Raw genomic sequence first — 20493 nt, forward strand, 5'->3', positions numbered from 1 at the left:
TCACTTCACCTTCTTTCTCGTGGAAGGGAACTGAGGATGGTTTCGCCACGAAGAGTATTGTGCAACCTGAAATAGTCTTGATAATTGACTTTGGAAGCTTCCAACTTCTGCCACTCTGCAAAAAATCTCCTCAGTTGCCCTCCCTGGAATCTGTCAATATCTCTTATCCTGGCGTCGCTTGTCGGTCTTGCTTTGGGCTGATATATTTTCGAGTAGCGGCGGTTCGATGTGCTGAGCCACGCTTTGGCAATACTTGGGAGGTTTTGGGTTGGTCGTGAGCGCCAAGTAGGTTGCCTGGATGTATTTTGTGAGGCAGAAGGGGCAGGTTTCCGAAAGGGCTGCTTGAACTGCAGAGGCAACAGAAAAACCTGCTTTATCATCATCATCAGATTCAGAACCTTCATAAGGAGGAGGAGCTGAAGCAGGGAAGGCATCCACTACCTGTTTGTGAATGATTGCTCTAACTCTAGGAGATTTGGGTCCTTTCGCTTTAATTAGTAATTTTTCAAAACTTTTCTCATGAGAATAATAAGGCAATTTATTCTTTAAGCCTATGTACGCCAGTAGTTTCATATCTTCTTTATTAGGCAACTCTATTTTAAAAAATCCATGATCTCTAAGATTGCCGTTTTTTTTTTTTTTGCCGCCCCGTTATCCTTCACAAAGTCTGTTAGGCGCTTCTCCTCAAATAGGTGTGTGGCAGACGGTGGTATCCGCTGCAGGCCTGTAGCGGATTAAATCTACCCTAGCTAAGATACCACGTCACTGCCATTACATGGGCACAACAACCCACTGTTCTATTACCGACAAGACAATTGCAGGAATAACCTTTGATAGCTTCGGTCGTATTTGAAATATTTTCATCCCGGCTGATTAGTAAGTAGACATAGTATGTTCTGCTACTAATATGTCTTGACTTTATTCGACCTCTTAACAAATAATTATTTGTGCCTAGAATCAGAGGAAGATCATCTTCTATTTGGTTATTTATTCCTATTCTGAAGGTGCCATTTGTTCGCACATGCTCTCCATAATATGACCGAGCTTGCTTGAGTTGATATGTTCCCAATGCAAGCTTTTTTAAATCGCCTATGGTGAGTCTTGGGAACTGATCTAAAATGAGGATGGCGAGAGTCAATGGTTTCAAAGTCGGCTCGCCTCCTGTTAAGACTTTTTGTTCTTACAGTATTGGCTAAAACATTGTCCAGATTCAGTCTTTGTCTTGCGATTGCCAAATATTCTGAAGCTTCAGGATAATCTTCTATGAGCGGATGGAACTTATTCGTTAAGGCACATCCATTTTGAAAATCAGTCATTAAATGCTTGCCAGCTCTATTGAAATAGTCTTGGCGAAACAGTTTGAAGTCCCTTTTGAGACGACCATTGACTACTTCAACCACCCACCTACATATTGTTATACATCTAGACTTATTGGCTTGCAAAGTTGTAAGTTGTCTTAGTAGACAGACAGACAGACACACTTTCGCATTGAGCGCTTTAACGTTGAGATAAGGCGAAATGCTAGGTATCGTCTTCGAATAATAATGCTCGACTCACATGAATACGTGGGCGGCGATAACGCTAATTAGTGACGCTTGCATTTCGGAGAACTGCAGATATCCCGATGGCTTAGTGGTGAACACGTATGGACACGAACAAGTGTTCGGATGAGATTTCCCCCACAGGACACAGAGGACAGAGTAGCACAGCACGGCACAGAATAGCACGGTTGTTATTATCACTGTAATAGTTTCACATTGACACTGGATATAGTAGTTAATTCACTGATTTTACAATAAAATAAGAATAAAAGTTTGGGAACATACGGAGGGTCCAGGGATTTTGTATTTTTATATCCCTTTACGCTGCCACCAATGTTACAAAGGATCACCCGGTAGGGTTTTAAAAAAAAAATATTTTACACAAAATAAAATTATACTTTATTATACTTGAAAATACATGTATATTGAAATTTAAAAGACGTTTAACCTGGTTGAGGTCTGAAACCGAACTGACTGAAAACTACCTGATCCGATATTGCGTCAAGACCGAGCTGTTCCTGAGTCAGCTGCTTAGGTTACAGTTAAGGGGTGTAACAGTACATACAAATTGTGGGGGTTAGCTCTCCCAGGGTATCGAATCTCGCCCCCAAGCCCGAGGTGCAATGAAAATGCGCTATTTTGTTCTGCAGTTGCTGGCCGAGGCGGAGTGAAGCAGCGATTTTCCCAAAGTTTTCTCGTTTTCCTATTTTCTTGTTGCTCACTCTTGTTCGGAGATCAGTGGAATGCCCAGTCGAGGCACCCCCTTATATATATTTTTTACCCAAATGCTTTTCACGACCCAACAGTTTAAATAAAATTCGGTATTGAGTTAGCTTAATCCTGGGCACGGACATAGGCTACTTTTTACCACTGAAAATCAAGGAATCCCCACGGGAATTTTAAACAAGTGTAAATTAAAAATTTTCAACACCCCCGACCAGTGAAGGTTACAGTAACTAGAAAAGAGCTGATAACTTTCAAACGGCTGAACCGAATTTCTTGGACTATTCTATATATAGTTATAAAACTAGAAGGCCAGAAAAATTGGAATGTGTGGAAATTCCAAGTGGCGGTTACCTTGAGAGGGGCGGATGTGTTCCTTGTAGTGAATGGAACGGAAAAGTCTGATGAAAAAAATATGACGGAGTGGGCGAAGAAGGACGTCAAGGCCCAGACGATAATAGTTTCTAGTTTTTGAAGCAAAATCAGCAACAAGTACCAAGATGTTGCAACAACGTTTTCTTCAATGCAAGTTTGAAGATGGAGAGCTGTCAGTGTTCTTAGCTAAAGTTCAAGAGATGGCTTGTCAATTAAAACAGGCAGGTGAAGAGGTGTCAGAGAAATTTTTAATGACTAAAGTTTTATTGTCATTACCTGCCACATATAGTCACTTTATCTCTGCGTGGGAGTCAGTTGAAACTTCCAAGCAAAAGTATGATGATTTGGTGGCACGCCTGCTTGTAGAGGAGGACAGATTGAAATCCAGAGACAAAGATAAAAAAGAGAGTAACATGGCATTGTTTGCGAAGAAGTGAGGTGGATTTGTCAAAAAGTGCTACAAATGTGGAAATCCAAAGCATTTTGCTAAAGATTGTAAGAATGAGAGGGATAATCGCAAATGTTTCCTGTGCGGGTCAAGAAATCATCTGAAAGTTCACTGTCCTAACCGTGAGAATATAGAAAAACACAGTGGAAATTCATCAAAGAAAGGAAACTCAGGAAATGCGTTCACAGTGGCTATGACTGTTGTCATAGCCACTGTGAACGCAGAGTTGGAGAGTGAGTTTTTGAATTACATAGACAATAGAGCATACAATCAATGCTGGGTGATTGACAGTGGTGCGAGCAGCCATATGACAGGAGATCGTTCACTGTTTACAAACTATAATTCATTGTCTATGCCGAATCAATTTGTTGTTGTCGGAGATGGAAGGTGTTTGCCTATTGTTGGGGTTGGTGATGTAAAACTAAATGTGTATAATGGAGAAATGTATGTTGAGTAAACATTGAACAGTGTACTGCATGTCCCGGACATTAAAATTAACCTGTTTTCTATACCAAGTGCGACTAAAAGAGGTTATACTGTCACAATGTTGAACAAACAGTGTTTATTTTACAAAGACAAGTTACTGTGTGCTTTAGGAAGTCGTGAGGGAAATTATTATGCTGAAAGTGTCAAACTATGTTTACGAAGGTGCTGCAGCTGTTGCTTCATTAAGCGAGTGGCATGAGAGGCTGTGTCACCAGAGTATAGAGTATGTAAAACAAGTACTCAATAATAATAACATTACATATACAGGAGAAAGTTTTAAATGTGAGTCATGCTTAGAAGGTAAGATGCATAGATTACCTTTTCCTAGAAGGGAGCAGCATACCAAAGAATGCTTAGAGTTGGTCCATGCTGATGTGTGTGGCCCGATGGAGGTAGATAGCATAGGAGGCTCTAGATATTTCTTATTGATAAAGGATGATTATTCGAATTACCGTGTAGTATATTTTCTGAAGAAGAAAAGTGATGTATTTGTTCAGATGAAACTTTTTGTTACATGGGCAGAAAGACAGACAGGGCTCAAAGTTAAAGTGATTCGAACGGACAATGGGGGTGAGTTTATTAATAGGGATATGCAAAAGTTCTTAGAAGAGAGAGGTATACAACATCAGACAACTGTGGCCCACGCTCCTCAACAAAATGGTAAAGCGGAGAGAGATATGAGAACAATTGTAGAAGCTGCTAGGTCTATGCTCAAAAGTAGGAGCTTGCCAAAGGATCTATGGGCAGAAGCAGTGAACACCACAGTATATGTATTGAATAGAACGTCAAAGAGTAGAGTAGAAGGACAGACACCCTATGAAACATTTTATAAGCGTGATTTTGACATTCAGAGCTTAGGTGGAGTATTTGGTGATCATGTGTACGTCCACATTCCGAAGGCAAACAGACGAAAGTTGGATGTAAAGGGAGAGAAAGCTATTTTTGTCGGTTATGATGATAGCAAAGGTTATAGGGTATATTATGAAGACAAAAAGGAAGTGCATACTAAGAGGGATGTAGTATTTATTAATCCAGAAAGGCAAAAAGAACAAATACAGACTAAAGAAAAAATAGTTTTACTTGATGTTCCTGTAGAGAATAGTTATGAGGACTCTTCCTCATCAACTAATGAAAGTTTAGAAGAATTATGTGATCCTCATCTAGGAGAGAATCAAAGAGAAGGAGAACCGGATGTGACACATGATATACTACCTGAAATAACTCAAGAAGAGAGACGTGAAAATGTAGAGACAGAAGAAAATCCAATACAAGAAAGTAGACTGCGAAGAAAGGTAGAAAAGCCAAAGTATTATATATAGCTTTTTGCTTTATCCAAAAAAAATATAATTTATATAACTATGCCTACAATATATTGGATTTTGAACCAAAATGTCGAGTTGTTTACTTTTGGCACAAGATCATCACTTTTTTTCTCACTACTGCAGTAGTGACCTTCACACTCAGCGTGATGTCCAAATCCGTGATTATATGCATTTGAAATATCGGCGTAGAGGCTATTTATTCGCACTCCTAATTCAGCGTTATCGTTTTTGTGCTTTTTTATTGCCAAACAAATCACTTTTCTGATTGCGAGTATCCTTTGGGTGGTGAGCATTTTTCTCATTTGTAAGGGTGCTCCCTCACCGGGAGCATTCACGTGTACTGTAACATTATAGATTCGTCTTTGAGCATTACATTACATTAATACCTCCCTGACTGACGAGCATTCGCGTGTAATGTAATATATAGATTCGTCTTTGAGCATTACATTACAATTCTACCTCCCTGACTGACGAGTATTTGCGTGTAATGTAATATTGATTCGACTTTGAGCATTTTCAGCATTTCATAGCAAGATGTCAGACGAAGCGGTCGTTGTGCTGAGTGCGGCAATATTAATTCGACATTGTTATTTACGTAAAAAAAAAACACAGAAGAAACGATATTGGTGTCATGAATTATATCAAAACCGGCAAAATACAGGCGGTTTGGATATTTTAGAAAGAATCAACCGACCCATAAGTAAACTTAAAATGTTTTTAAGAATCTCTTCTTCGGATTTTGAACACTTAATAAATCTCATTGGACCATATGTTAAAAAAGAAGATACTAATTATAGACAAGCAATAACAGTGCAAGAAAGATTAGCTGTTACATTACGATTTTACGCATCTGGTGATTCTTATTCAAGTTTGCAGGTTACTTTTAGAATGTCCAATCAGATTACGTAGGTTACTCAATAATTATTGTCGTTACACTATTAGTATTTATTTTTTTTCAAAATAATCTCCATCACAGCTTATGCATTTCCTCATACGTTCAAACCAGTCGTCGAACCACTCCTTCCATTTGACCTCGGATATTGTAGCGCAGATTTCTTCCCAAGCATCCAGAAGTTCCGTATCAGTTGAAAACTTGCGACCTTTCAGTACTTTTTTGGCATATGGAAACAATGCAAAATCACACGGCGCCAAATCTGGACTATACGAGGGATGTTCCATAAGTGTGATACTCGATGACTTGATAAAATTAACAGTTTGCTGAGCACGATGAGGCGGAGCATTGTCGTGATGCAGGAACCACGTACGCAAATGACTGTTTGGGCGCAACTCTTTCAGTTTATTGAAAAGCGGCTGCAGGCAGTGTTCAGTGTACCAGCTTGCTGTTACAGTGCGTTGTGTATTTAATGGTATCGTTTTTATAATGCCGCGACGACCGAAAAAAACAACAATCATTACTTTTTTAACCGATCGGGATTGCTTCGTGGTTGTCGGATAATCTTCTCCTTCAAACACCCAGATCCGATTCTGAGACTTAGTTGGAACATCATAATAATACAAATAGGTCTCGTCACCTGTCACAACAGAAAATAAATCACGAGACTTGCTGGATTCAAACTTTAAAAGCATCTTTTTGCACCAGTCTACTCGATGTGCCTTCTGTTCGTCACATAACTTGTGCGGTACAAAAAGAGAACAAATTTTTTTCAAATGTAAATATTCCTTTAATATTGTATTTAATGTCCCTGCAGATATTTTGAGAATCTCTTGCATTTGCACATAAGTGATTCGACGATCTTCCCGAACTAGTTTTTCCACAGCAGACACGGTTTCAGGAGTGGTAACGTCACGCGGTCGCCCAGGATGTGGATCGTCTTCTAAGCTAAAGTCGCCTCGCTCGAATTGTTTGTACCACCTTTCGATAGTCCTTAGAGACGGAGCATTATCACCCAATATCCGTTCCATCTCTTCTTGGCACTGTTGCCTAGACAGATCCCGTCGAAAGTTGTAAAAAATTATCGCTCGAATTTGGGGTCTCGAAAGCGAAGCCATACTTTTAGTTTTAAAGTGTGCACTTCAAACAAAAACGAACCGATAACTGGCTAAAGTTTGTGAGTAAATGTAATGATCTGCGTACTACACGCCAATGTTTGGATTATGCATGTATGAACATGTTTGAATATCAAACGACAAAAATTTTTGAGTGACCTACGTATAAGTTGTATTATCAAAGAAGTGAGTGAAGCTATAATTGGATGTTTAAAAGAAAATATACTGGTGAGTTTATTAATCTAGTTTATTAATCAATCAGATCTCCAAATTCACGCATAAACCCCTCACTTTCTTGGCTATTAATGCTGGCTTCAGGCGAAGAAAGTTGGGCGTCTGCAGTGGATGGAACTGCTGCTGGTGAGGGTGTACTTTGGAGGCCTGATGGTCCAGCATGGTTTGATTCATTACGCGAAAGTTGAGAATCAGGAGTCCAATATCCATGTTGCTGGTACATGTACTCATATTCACCGCGATCGGCACTAAACAAGATATTGGAAATGTGGTGCTGTACACAGGCCCTAGTATTATGAGAGTACGTCTTGAGTTTTTCAGTAATAAATTTCCCAAAAGTAGTGCATTCATCCGATTTAGCAGAAGTAAAGTCTTGCAAAATTTGGAAAGTCGAGTGCATTATATCATCACTTCCATCCACCTTCGCTTTTTTCCGTTGTGGTGCATCAGGATTTTCAGGTGGCTTGTCGCGAGTCTCCTGCAAGTCTTGTGTCCCAGGTTCACAAGGAATCTAAAACAAGGTTTTTTTTCAGTTACCTAGCATACCAGATGGTTGGCTAAATTTGGCTGAAAACTTCAATAACCAGTGGAATTTCCCTCATTGTGTCGGCGCTATAGATGGCAAACATGTAGTCCTGCAAGCCCCATACAGAAGTGGAAGCGATTACTATAATTTTAAAGGTTTTTTTAGTATAGTTCTATTTGCGGCTGTGGATTCAAATTACAATTTAATATATATAAACTGTGGCTGTCAAGGGAGAATCTCTGATGGAGGAGTATTTAATAATTGTAATTTGTATACTAAAATGCAGAATAAATCTTTGAATCTACCACAGCCAAGAGCATTGCCGATGCGGAACAAAGAAATTCCTTATTATTTTATTGGGGATGAAGTTTTCGCATTATCAGAAAATATAATGAAAGTGTATTCAGGACATCATCGTAAAGGAACAAAGGAGAGAATTTATAATTACAGACTTTGTAGAGCACGGAGAGTAGTCGAAAATGTGTTTGGCATTATGTCAGCAGTTTTCAGAGTGTTGCGGAAACCCATGTTATTGCAACCAGAAAATGCTACTTTAGTAGTTAATGCCATAGCACACCTACATAACTTCTTACGAAGAAATCGGCAAAGTAGGGATTTGTACACACCTCCGGGATCTTTCGACAGGGACAATTTAGGAGTAATCACACCAGGATCTTGGAGGGCTGATACCGAAGAAAATACTGGTTTAATGGATTTGGATGAACAACAAGAAGCAGCACAAATAGTTCCTCAAGAGATACGTGAAGAAATTAGTAATTATTGTTCGCAAGAAGGAGCAGTACCATGGCAAAACGAATATGCTTAATGTTTATTAATGTCCTGCTTTATTTAGCCTTGATAGGTTAAAAAATATTTAAAACTTGTGTAAACAGATATTAAATGTAATATACATAATATACTAACTGAATCTGTTGTCTTCCGTGGTTCATATCTGTCCAGTATAAATGATAAAGCTGCATATGCGAACCAGGTACTAGTATATACTTCTTCTGCACCTGAAATATAGATTATGTAATATGTACTGAATTGAAAAATATTCTGACAAAATATAGTATGGTGAAGGCACCTATAGTCCACTTGTTTAGGTATGCGGATGCCCAGTTTTGAAGTGTAATCAACATTGATCAAGATCATTTCTAATCAAGTTTGTTTACATTTTTTCTAAACAAATGGCCTATAGTGAAGGTATCATCAACAAACAAAACGTGCCCTAGGTACCCACGAGTCGTGTGGAATGTGACCTCTCCGCCACTCACACTCACCCCTTGCTTGTCACAGTTATTGTCATGACTAAAGTAGATGTAGGTACATAAATAAAATATGTTACCCACCTTTTCCGGTTCCTGAAGCACTTTTTTTCATTTTGCTCTTTTCTCTTCTAAGAGATGCTAAAAGGCTTGTGATTTTCTTTTGACATTCTTCTACGGTTATTCCAAATTGATCCGATAATTTCACCCAACCGTCTTGTTTTATTATTTTATTAAAGTGTTGAGGATGCTTAGGGTCCCATAATTCCCTGATTTCCCTATATTTTTCTATGAATAATAGAGTCTTCTCTTTGTCCCAAGCCATTACTTAAATTTAGAACTGTCCGTGACGCCAAAAAAATCTCCGAAGCGTCAGAAACACTTTATGACAACGTGCGTTCACTTCACTGTCACGTAGGCTACTGAGCGGGCGGGCGGGGGGCTAGGGGCAGTGAAGCCCCCCGCCCGCCCGCTGAAGCTGTGAAGCGCATTGATGTTACAAGTTGTATCAAGATAATACACATTGTATCATTACAAGGTGCGCATTGTAATGCTCGGTTCTCCTCCTTCACTGATGTATGCCCGTTTTGTATCATTACAAGGTGCGCATTGTAATGCTCGGTTCTCCTCCTTCACTGATGTAATGCTCAAATCTGTAACGTTACATTACACGCGAATGCTCCCGGTGAGGGAGCACCCTAATGGGTATTTTGTGTCTTTACTAACTGCTACTAATTTATTGCACATATTACGGAGGTTATGCCTTTATACGGTCTTTCTTCCAGGATCTTTGAGTAGGTGCTGGAATCTCCATCTGCGATAACTCGTCCATATATGAGGTTATACAGATCTATCGAATTCCGGAATCCCTCTGCTATAATTTCTGCCTCCATGCCAGAGGAAGGACCCTTGTAGTTAAAAGCGATAGTACACTTCAACTTAACAATTTACACGCTATATCTAAAAAATACAAAACAAAATAATTTATCGGCGCTCGAGCACAGAAATACAGTCTTCTCGTCTCAATGGAGGGATCGCGACTAGTTGATGAAAAAAAATATGACCAAAGCCTCGTGTCAGGTGCGACAGACGATCGCGTTTTGCGCGGAATAGGAATGTAGTAAACGCCAAAAATCTCTTATTTATTATCTCTTAAAATATAGTTTTTTTTTTAAATCGCTTAGGTGAGCTCTTGGTAATATTAATTGAAATTAGTCGAAAATTAGACGTAACTTCGTGAATTTTTTTAAAGATAAAATTTCATTCTTTTATGTTTTTACGTATCCAGTCTCTTGACATTATGGTGTAATATTTATATGTTTTTTTTCGGGTAGGTGAAACTTGATCTACTATTGTAAAAATCAAATCTCAAACTGCCATTTTCACTTTGTACCCCCTCTTAATTCGCGATGACACAAGTAATTTCTCGCATAAAATTAATGCTTTGGCAACACTTTTACTGAATAGTTGTGTCGCCAATTTTACTTTCATTATTTCATTCCTGAAATTTAGATGACGCTCTGAAAGTTTGTTCCCGAAATTTAAACCTAGATTTTTTTGAAGGTTATTTAAACCAAATGCCACTTTATTTCTTTATCGAACTCGTTAAAGATAATTAATTCTTTTCGCTTCAAAAGTGTTTCGAACCAGCTTTAGCATATGACAAGGGTCAAAATCAAAGCTACTTCTTTATCACAATTGGGATGCTTGAACGTTGTTTTTGAGTTACTTGGATCCTTTAAATTACAGCCCAATATGTTCGCTGCGAAAAGTTAGCTTGACAGCCGTCAAAGGTCACTGCAACAACGTCTACCCCAGATTCAAAACTCTTACTCAGACACGAAGTAATTAAATGTGCTCTTGTCTCACTACTTACACCTTTTACAAAAAAATCACCCACAGGTAGCTTCCAGCTTTCGTTCAATTCGACTAAAAGAAAGACATAGGCTTCTGTGGCAATAACTTTACTATTGCAGCCACCACCAAAGTCTACCAAGCCTTCTGTTTTTCTTCCAGTCCATTTGGATTGATGTCGTAGAGCCATTTGATCCACTACAAGAGCGCAAATCATTCTCTTACCAGACAATTCAGTTTTCTTTTTAAGCGTATCAAATGCTTGGGCAGTAATACATCAATGGCACGTAGACCGGTGCCCTGGGGCCTTACTACCATCGTAGTAAGGCCCCAGGTATTATTATATATAGTATAATGTATATTATAGTAGTAATGTTTTAATATGGTTTTGACTCTACAACTATAATGTAAAACTTGTATGAAATTGCCAAAAGAATATTAAAACATTATTACTATGGGTGGTACTAGTGGTATTCAATGATTACGTGACACATCACTAGCAATGAAAATGCCCATAATAAAGATTTAGAAATATTACTATATTTCTATTAACAACGAGAAGGTAAATAGTGATATACGGTTATACAACACATGCGCATCGGTTTCTATACTACAACCACATTGGTTTTACACCTAAATTCACGTAAAAGATCACAAAACGGTACGACACATAAGATCGCGTAAATAATGCCACGTGCGTCGCGTTAACTAAAATTTTGAAAAATTTTTCGTTACGCTCTAGTACTTCGTAAGGGCCGGTGTACGGGGGCTGTAAAGAGCCGCGTGATGTATCGTCCCTTAAAAATACATGACTGGACGTAGATAAGTCTTTGTAGATAAAAATTTTGCTTTTATTGTGACGTGCAGCTGGTGAAGGTTTTATCTTTGATGCAAATTGACGTATCCGAGTGGTGAAATCCGATATATCGGTGGATTGGGGAATCGTTGCCTGGAAAAATTCTCCAGGTAAGCGCAACATCTTAAGGTATCATAAGGTATCTGGAACAGCTCGCAGATCTCGCAGATCGGATCCAGGAACTGGCGTCCTCGTATACCGTCGCCGCTGCATCATCGCGTAGTACACAAGCTCCCGCTCCATCGGATAAAATAGATATTATGTTGTGTGTATGTTTATATTATGTGTTTAATTATGTGTGTGTGTGGTGTAATGTAGCCCACATCACTTTTAGCGGTGGTAGTAGGGCCCCAGCTCATTGTGGTGAGGAAGTTATCTTTTCACTCAAGCAATTTATCTGAAGTAGACTCAGTAATTAGAGTAATTAGTAGAGTCAGTAATTTAAAAAAGAACTGTACTAAGGAATCGAACGATGGAATCTTTTCGTGGCGATAAGTTCGAATAGCGGTACCGTTTCTTTATCGAGTTTAGTCAAGGCAATATGAATGAAAATAAAATCAGCTAAGTCTTTAAGTTCTAACCGTCTTAAAGCCGCTTGAGCTAAAGAAAACTGGCCTATAAAAGAATCTAATGAATTTTGAGAGGGAGTTTGAATGCATTTGAATGTTAGAATCTGTTCAAAATACATCGATGCCAAAGTTCTTTTATCTTCGTATTTTTTAACTAAAGCGTTCTAAATTATTTCGTAGTTAGCTGCTACTGGTTACAAGTATACCAGAGCAGCTAACTAACGCTCTGTCTGACAGAGTGTAAAAAAATGACGCGAGTGTAAATTTAAGCTCAGATATGTACGGTTTCGAACCGGTGTCCACTCATCAAACGACATAGAAAACTTACGGCCCTCCTTGCGTAGCTTTTCAATTTCGTTCGTTAGTTCGATTTTCTTTTGAATGGCCACTCGCACAACAATACTTTGTATTGTAGGTTTAAAGAGTTTATTTCTCAGAAGAACAATGTTCACTTATATGAGAATAATTCTAAATATAAATATAGATAAAACATAATTTTTAAAGGTATTGTATCGACCGATTTCGGCAATGTGTGCCCTGATTTTTTGAAAACCATTTTCAAATCCTCACATTCTACAAATTGCCGAAAAGGGTATCCTCTCAATGCTGTCATGCCGGAAATCATTACCTCCATACTAGGATTAGTATCGTAGTTAATCGTAGTAATAGTATCGTATAGTAATTAAGTCTTTTTCTTAGGCACTTCTATGCTTGTAGAAGGAGTCGGAGTCGTGTTTCCACCACTTCGGATCGGATCTTGGCTCGCGGTTGATAAACTGATCTGGTGAACATTGTTTAAATTTGTAAGAAGACCGCTTGTACTGCCTCCAGCACATTTTAAAATTTTTTGTCGTCAGCCCGAAGGAAGTAATGCCGTACAGGTGATTTATCGCCTGCCTTGTGTCTAAGTGCTTGAAAATTCATCGCCTATATCAAAATAAAATAACCATGATGAATTTTGAAAATAAAAAACCTGTCATTTTGCGAATCGGTTCCGTTTTAGATTAAATTTTTTTTAAGAGAACTTCAACGACATGACTAAGTACATAAACAACACTTTCGACACTGTACAACAGTTAGCCGATATTGGCCGAAAAATAGATGACGAAGAAGTAGCGTAACTATTACTGAGCGGTCTACCACAGCAATTTGACTCGCTCGTGTCTAACTTGTCTACATTCTCACTAACATCAAATATCTCGAGTGAAGTCGTGAGAACTCGTCTACTACAAGAGGAATTGCGAAAAAACGGCCCAAATTCACATAATATATCTGAAGCTGCTTATATTTAAAAACAAAAAGTGAAGTGCCACTACTTTCACAAGGAAAATCATGTAAAATCTAACTGTTTTAAACTGAAGCGTGATAAAAAGAAAAATAGTAACAGAAAGTAGCAGTGATACTAAAATAAATGTATGGCAGCGGCATATCTCTCTAAACACAGACAGGAAGATTGATTCGTGGACTCCGGGTGCACTTCACACATCACACTAATATTATAAAGGCGAAAGTTTGTATGTGTGTGTCTGTGTGTGTGTGTGTGTGTATGTTTGTTACTCCTTCACGAAAAATCTACTACCGGACGGATTTGGCTGTAATTCGGAATGGAGATAGATAATATACTGGATTAGCACATAGGCTACTTTTTATCCCGGAAAACCAAAGAGTTCCCACGGGACTCCTAAAAACCCATCCGCTTAACCGATTTGTATGAAATTTGGTACCGAGGTAGCTTGCGTCACTGTAATTGACATAGGCATTTTGTCCCGGAAAATCATTATTTTTTTAGTATTTGCTCTTGTTTACAGTGTGCAAACGCTTAAAAGGAGTTGAGTGGTTGAGCACTAGAATGCGAATGACGGGCGACAATCGTCTGAGAATGTAAATGGACGATACCCACCATGCCTTGTCATCAGTAGGTACATGCCAGACACATTAGGCTTGTTTCCAAACTTAAATGTATTTTTTCATTCTTATAATTGAGGTCATTTAGTATTATCTGGAAAGTCTCTACGGCTAATCCAACTGGATAATGATAATGATGGAACCATAGTAGGCTTTCCATTGTTCCCTATAAATTGCATTGATTTTAAAATTGGTTTGCTTTCCTCCCATAATTTGTGATGAGGTGAGTTCGTGTGTCATAGCACATCTATATCTCCCCCCCCCCCCCCCCTTCTATTTTCCTGGAGCTCACATTCGCAGACTCAAACAAGTTACCTATCAAAAAAGAACAGCAAATCTGCAGTTTCCTTGCTCTCTTCAGGCAATTTATCGCCATCTGTAAAAAGTATATTATTAAAAATATTTTATTCATTGACTCCACTATAAGTATTAAATAACCTTAGTTATTTCGCCAAATACAAACTGCATTTGACAGCTGTGAATAAGCGATCATCTCTCAGAATATTATTCTTTCTGCGGCAATTTGACGTCGGAGTGAAATGGTTTAAGATTTGTTTTTTATTAACTCTATAAAAAGCAGCATCTTTTTCTAAAGTAATGAGCAACATGTTTAAATTGGGTTTATTTTTATTTACTGTTTTATTAAAAGCATGATGACACCCTTCTAAAAAGTTCGTAGTTCGATGACGTTCGTTAAAAACGCACCATATTTTTCTAAACTCACCATCCTATACTTTGATCCATTGTTTAATAATATATGTATAATCGAAGTTTCTTACTCTGATTATCATCTGGGCTTTCTGATGCTATGTATGCCCATCCATTTAGAATTTCATTCTCAGGTACCAATGAAAGCACAGCACTTAAATCAAGTGACTTAATGCTACCTGTCTCTTCAAAACTTTTGATTTGGTTAGTCTTAGATCGAATCCTTTCTTCCACACTTTGTTATAGTGGAAGAATCAACCTTTTAATGTACATTGTGTAACGTTGTCTCAAAAAAGAAAACTAATAAAATAAACTTATAATATAGGCCTACGAAACCCGCAAGTTCTTCTCGCCGGCTGCGGTTTTTACCACTAAAATGCTGTACGAGCGCGTCTAGCGAACCCTACATAGAACAAGTTTTGCAGACGGCTGCGGACCGTTGGGCTCAGTGATGTCATATCTACCGACTTTTTGATAGATCTCCTAATTTTCGCAGCCGGAGCTCCAGTAAATCCTTCACCAACAATGTCTGTAAACTATCAACCTATTCAACCTACAATATCTGCACTCTCTACGCCACTGCAGGATCAATCTTCACAATCTATACTCCATAATAATGATGTACTTGCTGCAGCAATATCAATCTCTAAAGTAACGAAATAACCTATGCAGTACAGCAGTTATTAAGTATTATTACTATGTAAATTTCACGTTTAATATGTGCATAAACTTTAACAAATCCGTTGTGAATTTGATTATGAATAATAAAAATTACTTACTTTGATATAATCTTTTAGACTTTCATTGATAGCAGCACACACTTCTGGTATTATTTTAATTATGGATGCTTTTGAAACTCTGAAAAATACCGACAACAGTCTATACGATATCCCTGAAGAAAGGTATACTAGGGTTATTTCCAACTTCACCCTTGCAGGTATCGCGTCCCTCATCAGTGTATCATCACGTTGAATTTTTGGAGCAATTTTATTTAAAAGTATTTCCACTTGTTCAGGTGTCACTCTCATAACCGCTTTATATTCTCGGGGATCTTCATCATATAGCTCTTTAAATATTGTATGCGTTGCTCCTTTTCTTTGCAGCCAATTCCTGACCCAAATACGTCTTTTCTTCTCCTTTTTTTGTATAGCTTTTTCAATTCTAAGTATTTCAACACAAAGTATTTTCGTGACCGCTTTTATTGTGGTATGTACTGTGATTAAACGTGTATTTTGCAACAACATTGCACGAGACATGATACAGACGAAGTATGCGAGTACACTGATGCAGTAGCTGTCTTGTGCGACGCCAGCAGTTTGCATAGTGTGACCGAGCGAGGCGAGTCGAGCTACTGTCATACGAGTACATAGACACAGTAGCTGTCTAGTCACATCAGCTCCTCGCACTGTGTAACCTATCCATAAGATTGAGATTCGTTTGAACTAGACGCGTGTCGATCAGATTGCCACGGGTCGGGCGGCGGCTGCTCCATCGCGCGCGCTCCGGCGCTCGCTCGCTGATTAAGTTAACTACGCAATTTAACTGACTTTGCTTGTTTATAGTATTTTAATAATTTACCTATACATTTTGTGATTTTGTTTACGTATTAATTACTTACGCGTTATAAAATGCCGCCTGAAGTTGATTCTAAATCGAAGGAAGATTCAAGTGAGAGTGAAGATATTCAAGATGCTAAATTGACTATTTTACTTGCTACACGTGAAGCTACATATGGAATTATGCAAAATATCTTCGAATTGTTTCGTGATGACGACATTCATACTAATGACGAAAAAAGGGAACATTTTCTCGATGAATCGTCACAGATTGATTCGTTGCGCGAAAGATTCGAGTCCATCGTGGACGATTGTAATTCTTGTTTATTGCAATTAAATCCTGAAGCAAGTCCTAATTATCACTGTCTGTATGCTTTTGAGACTTTGTGTAGTAGGGTCAAACGGATTCTGTCAAAATGCTCAACTTCCGATTCGACACCGGAAACATATTATACTGTGAGTCCCGCGCTTCTAAAGGCCAAGCCAAAGCTGGCTCCCATATCGATATTAGATTTCGATGGTGACATAAAATCCTTTCAGATGTTCTATACGACCTTCAAGTCAGTGGTAGATAATAATCCATTACTCACCGATGCCGAAAAGCTATTTTATCTATTACCGAAGCTGATTAGCTACCGGGCATCATCAACATATGGAGCACGCAGATATCAATTGACACAATATTTTGAAAACTTATAAATAAATATTTCATTTTTTATGTAAAATGCATATGATTGTTATTTCACCATTAAATAAAAAACATACATACCTTTTGGTTGGTTGTATACTTCTGTTTTGATATCCAACTCCCTTTTTGCCGTTTCCAATTGCAGCTGGTATAACTCTCTTTTAAATTGTAACTCTTCTTCCAAAATTTTTATTTTCAACTCCTCCGCAATAACCTTTTTATTATTTAACTCTTTGAAGCCTCCACATACTGTAGAAACAGCTTCAGCTTTGAGTTCTGGTCTTCGTCTTTTCCATACAGGATGTGTGGACTTCAAAACTTGAGACGACGATGGTGTTGCAATCTCATCAAGATTATTTTCTTTTTCAATGTTTTCTATATTGCTTGTATTGCACTAAAATTGTAAAAAAAAAAACACAGCATAAGTATAGTAGAGCCTCGATAATCCGAACTACCAAAAAATAACCCCTGTTCGGACTCACGGAGCGTTCAAATTACAGTATGTTAAAAAAAATGCAAATATATTTTGACAAAAAATATTTATTCAGGTACTATAAAACACATATTTAAACCACAAAATACGTTACTTATTCATAAAGTCATCAATTTTAGTTTGGCGGGTTCTATTTATTGACCAAAAAAAAGGCTTTGTCCCTCAAATTACGCAGCATCATCTTTTCGGATAAAGACAAGTCATTTTCATCAGCCCAATCTAAACAAGTATTCAGTACTGATATAAGTGTGAATGAGGAATTTCTTGACGTTTAAAGCTGAAGTATTGTCAACAAAAGACTCGTCATTCCCAGATTCGTCAGTCTCTTGCGTAACAAAATATAAGATCAGCGGTCACGGTAAGGGAGAGAGAGGGGCAGTCGGCAGTTCGGATTACAGCGGCGTTCGGATTATTCAGAGTACGGATTATCGAGGCTCTACTGTATTCATATAATGTGGGTGACCCGGATACTGTGACAATTGTAGCTTTGCCGTTGTGATGTGATTGAAGGATAAACAAACACTTTAAATATACATAATAATTACTAGAATACTTACATTTTCATCTTGATATACCAAAACTTCGATCATTTCATGGTTTCGAACTGGTTTCATTGCTTTGTGCGTCAGCATCGGAATCTTGGACGCCAGCTATCCCTGTACACCCTCGGCCCATCAAGTCACTGACTTGCTCCAGTATTGGATCAGGGTTAAAACATGATGGACCACCTCCGGTGCCAGAATGACTGCTTTTGAAACGCGACTTGTAAAGTTTCGCATCAGTCTTCATTTTCTCCCAGACTCTCATAAGGGATTCCTTACTTCTGAAATATTAGTGATACAGTAAAAAATATATAAAGATTCAAGTAAGTAAAACAAAAACTTTATTATACACATTACATACAAAATTGCTTACAAGGCATGGTTTATGTTTATAACTTACCTAGCTGTGGTCCCTGTGGAATTAAATTGTGTACACAAATTAACCCACGCTTCATTCTTGGCCTGATTGGTTGTGCCGTCCGTCTTTTTATTTAAAATTATATCTTTATAATCATCCAAAAGCTTAACAAGTCTATCCTTTTCATCAAATGTAAAATTTTGGCATCGCTTTCTTTTATTTTCGCCCATAATTATAAAACAATGTATTTTACAAAATGAAATAACTGATTTTAAGTTCACAAAATACAATATAGCTAAGCTATTACCTCGTATCGTAACAGTCAAAGCGTGGTCAAAGCACTTCTCATTCCTACTCTATGGCTATGGCACAGATCAAAAAGAGTGTCAAATACGGTGACTTGTCTAACATAGCCTATAAATACGATGTTTTTATTAAATATTCACTTAGAATGCGTATATGTATCGGTCAAAATACAATATGAATATTTCTTAGTTAAAATAAGACATGAATATGTATTTATTGCATAACAATAAATCATTTACGATAAAACCGGTACCTATAATTTTGTTTCAAGCACTATCGTCAAAAAAAATCTGTCACATAGGGAGGAGTCCCATAGTTAGGGGACAGTTGCGTTCGTGAAAACAAATTTTAGTTAAGGGTTGGTTTAGGGGACCTTTTAGCTTAGCGGTCGCTTAACTATGTGACTGTTTAGGGGTCGTTGGTGAAATTGGGCATAAATTGTTCAGAGCCACACTACTGTCGAGGTAGTAGCGAAAGATTATATCTACCGGCAGAACTTAGTGTTAACAAGTTGTGGAAAATATATAATAGCCAAGCGGACAGCTCCGTAAATGTAAAGAGAAGCTATTTCAGAAACATTTTTAACACAAAATTTAACCTAGGATTTGGCTCACCTCAAACTGATGTTTGCTCCGTATGTTTACAATACACGGAAAAAATCAAAACATGTGTTGACGAAAGAACTAAATCGGATCTAATGATTCAAAAAAGAATTCATAAAAAAAGGGCTGAAGCTTTTTATGATAACTTGAAAGATCGATCACCAAATGTGTCAATTTTGTCTTATGACTGCCAGAAAAATATGCCCCTCCCAAAAATTCCTGACCAAATAACATATTATTCCCGACAATTTTATATCTATAATTTTACTATAGTTACTGGGCCCTCAAACACAATGTTAAACAGAGACAATACAGCATTGTAAAGTCGAAATCTCCTGAGGATGCTCCGGTGTCGGGGCGAAACGTGCGTCGAGAGTAGTGGAAAAGTCTTGTGTGGTGTTGCATGTGAATGGTGGTGGCAGTGCTTGCTTGGGAACTTGGCTTTATTGCTTGGTTGGGGAGGTAAGCGGTGCTTAGCTTGTAACTGCATGTTTGACCATACAGATTTTTTCTGTTGGCGGATTATAGCAAAATAATTTTTAACTGTTTCTTGCTAAAAATAATACTTTCAGCTATGTCTGGACGGAAGACAGTTATGCCAAAGATTCTAAGTTAATCGCTTCTGCAGTATTTCACCGATTGAACAATACTTTATTTTCACAAGAAATCGATACAATCAGATTAATGGCAGATGGATGCGCAGGCCAAAATAAAAATTGCACTGTAATTGGAATGTGCCAAAATCAAATAATGGGCATGCTGCAGAGGAATCCTCGTCAAAGCAGAGCAGAGGATTTAGAAGAAGGACGAAGGTGTCGAGAACTCCTTGCTTACCGATTGTGGCGTGCAAGACAGTCGGAATAATAAATGAAAGCTATAGGTTTAGATAATTTTCAATTTCAAAGACTTTATTCCTTAATTTAATCTTAATTATTATTTACACATTTTTTTAAATAGTATGCATTTTATATCTAATACTAGCGACCCGCCCCGGCTTCGCACGGGTGGACATTTATTTTTTCTATTTTCCGCGATAAAATATAGCCTATACGGATTCGGAAGAATCCCTCTAAGTAGTTTTTGAGCCTATTCAATACAAACATACAAAAATACATAATTCCCTACT

The 20493-nt window shown here is 37.9% G+C and overlaps 2 protein-coding genes across 2 annotated transcripts; both read right to left on the minus strand.

The window, feature by feature from the left end:
* Nucleotides 1-7131: 7131 nt before the first annotated feature.
* LOC123876087 lies at nucleotides 7132-9407 on the minus strand. Its single transcript, XM_045922226.1, has 3 exons — nucleotides 9015-9407; nucleotides 8587-8678; nucleotides 7132-7647 (listed from the first exon to the last, which is right to left on the minus strand). The coding sequence occupies exons 1-3, from the start codon at nucleotides 9253-9255 to the stop codon at nucleotides 7153-7155; spliced, it is 828 nt and encodes a 275-aa protein (XP_045778182.1). The 5' UTR covers nucleotides 9256-9407; the 3' UTR covers nucleotides 7132-7152.
* Nucleotides 9408-16468: 7061 nt separating this feature from the next.
* Nucleotides 16469-19660, minus strand: LOC123876054. Its single transcript, XM_045922181.1, has 4 exons — nucleotides 18502-19660; nucleotides 18165-18382; nucleotides 17702-17778; nucleotides 16469-17460 (listed from the first exon to the last, which is right to left on the minus strand). The coding sequence occupies exons 1-4, from the start codon at nucleotides 18687-18689 to the stop codon at nucleotides 17116-17118; spliced, it is 828 nt and encodes a 275-aa protein (XP_045778137.1). The 5' UTR covers nucleotides 18690-19660; the 3' UTR covers nucleotides 16469-17115.
* Nucleotides 19661-20493: the final 833 nt, after the last annotated feature.

Source organism: Maniola jurtina, chromosome 21, assembly GCF_905333055.1.
Source record: "Maniola jurtina chromosome 21, ilManJurt1.1, whole genome shotgun sequence".
Taxonomy (NCBI): Eukaryota; Metazoa; Arthropoda; class Insecta; order Lepidoptera; family Nymphalidae; genus Maniola; species Maniola jurtina.

Excerpts from the sequence above, each read along its gene's own strand:
- LOC123876087 (XM_045922226.1), bottom strand. The coding sequence starts at position 9,255 with ATGGCTTGGGACAAAGAGAAGACTCTATTATTCATAGAAAAATATAGG. Across the intron at positions 8,679-9,014 it reads TGCTTCAGGAACCGGAAAAG|GTGCAGAAGAAGTATATACT; the intron begins GTGGGTAACATA and ends TCTATATTTCAG. Across the intron at positions 7,648-8,586 it reads CACGGAAGACAACAGATTCA|ATTCCTTGTGAACCTGGGAC; the intron begins GTTAGTATATTA and ends ACCTTGTTTTAG.
- LOC123876054 (XM_045922181.1), bottom strand. The coding sequence starts at position 18,689 with ATGGGCGAAAATAAAAGAAAGCGATGCCAAAATTTTACATTTGATGAA. Across the intron at positions 18,383-18,501 it reads TCCACAGGGACCACAGCTAG|AAGTAAGGAATCCCTTATGA; the intron begins GTAAGTTATAAA and ends CTAATATTTCAG. Across the intron at positions 17,461-17,701 it reads GGGACAAAGCCTTTTTTTTG|TGCAATACAAGCAATATAGA; the intron begins GTCAATAAATAG and ends TTACAATTTTAG.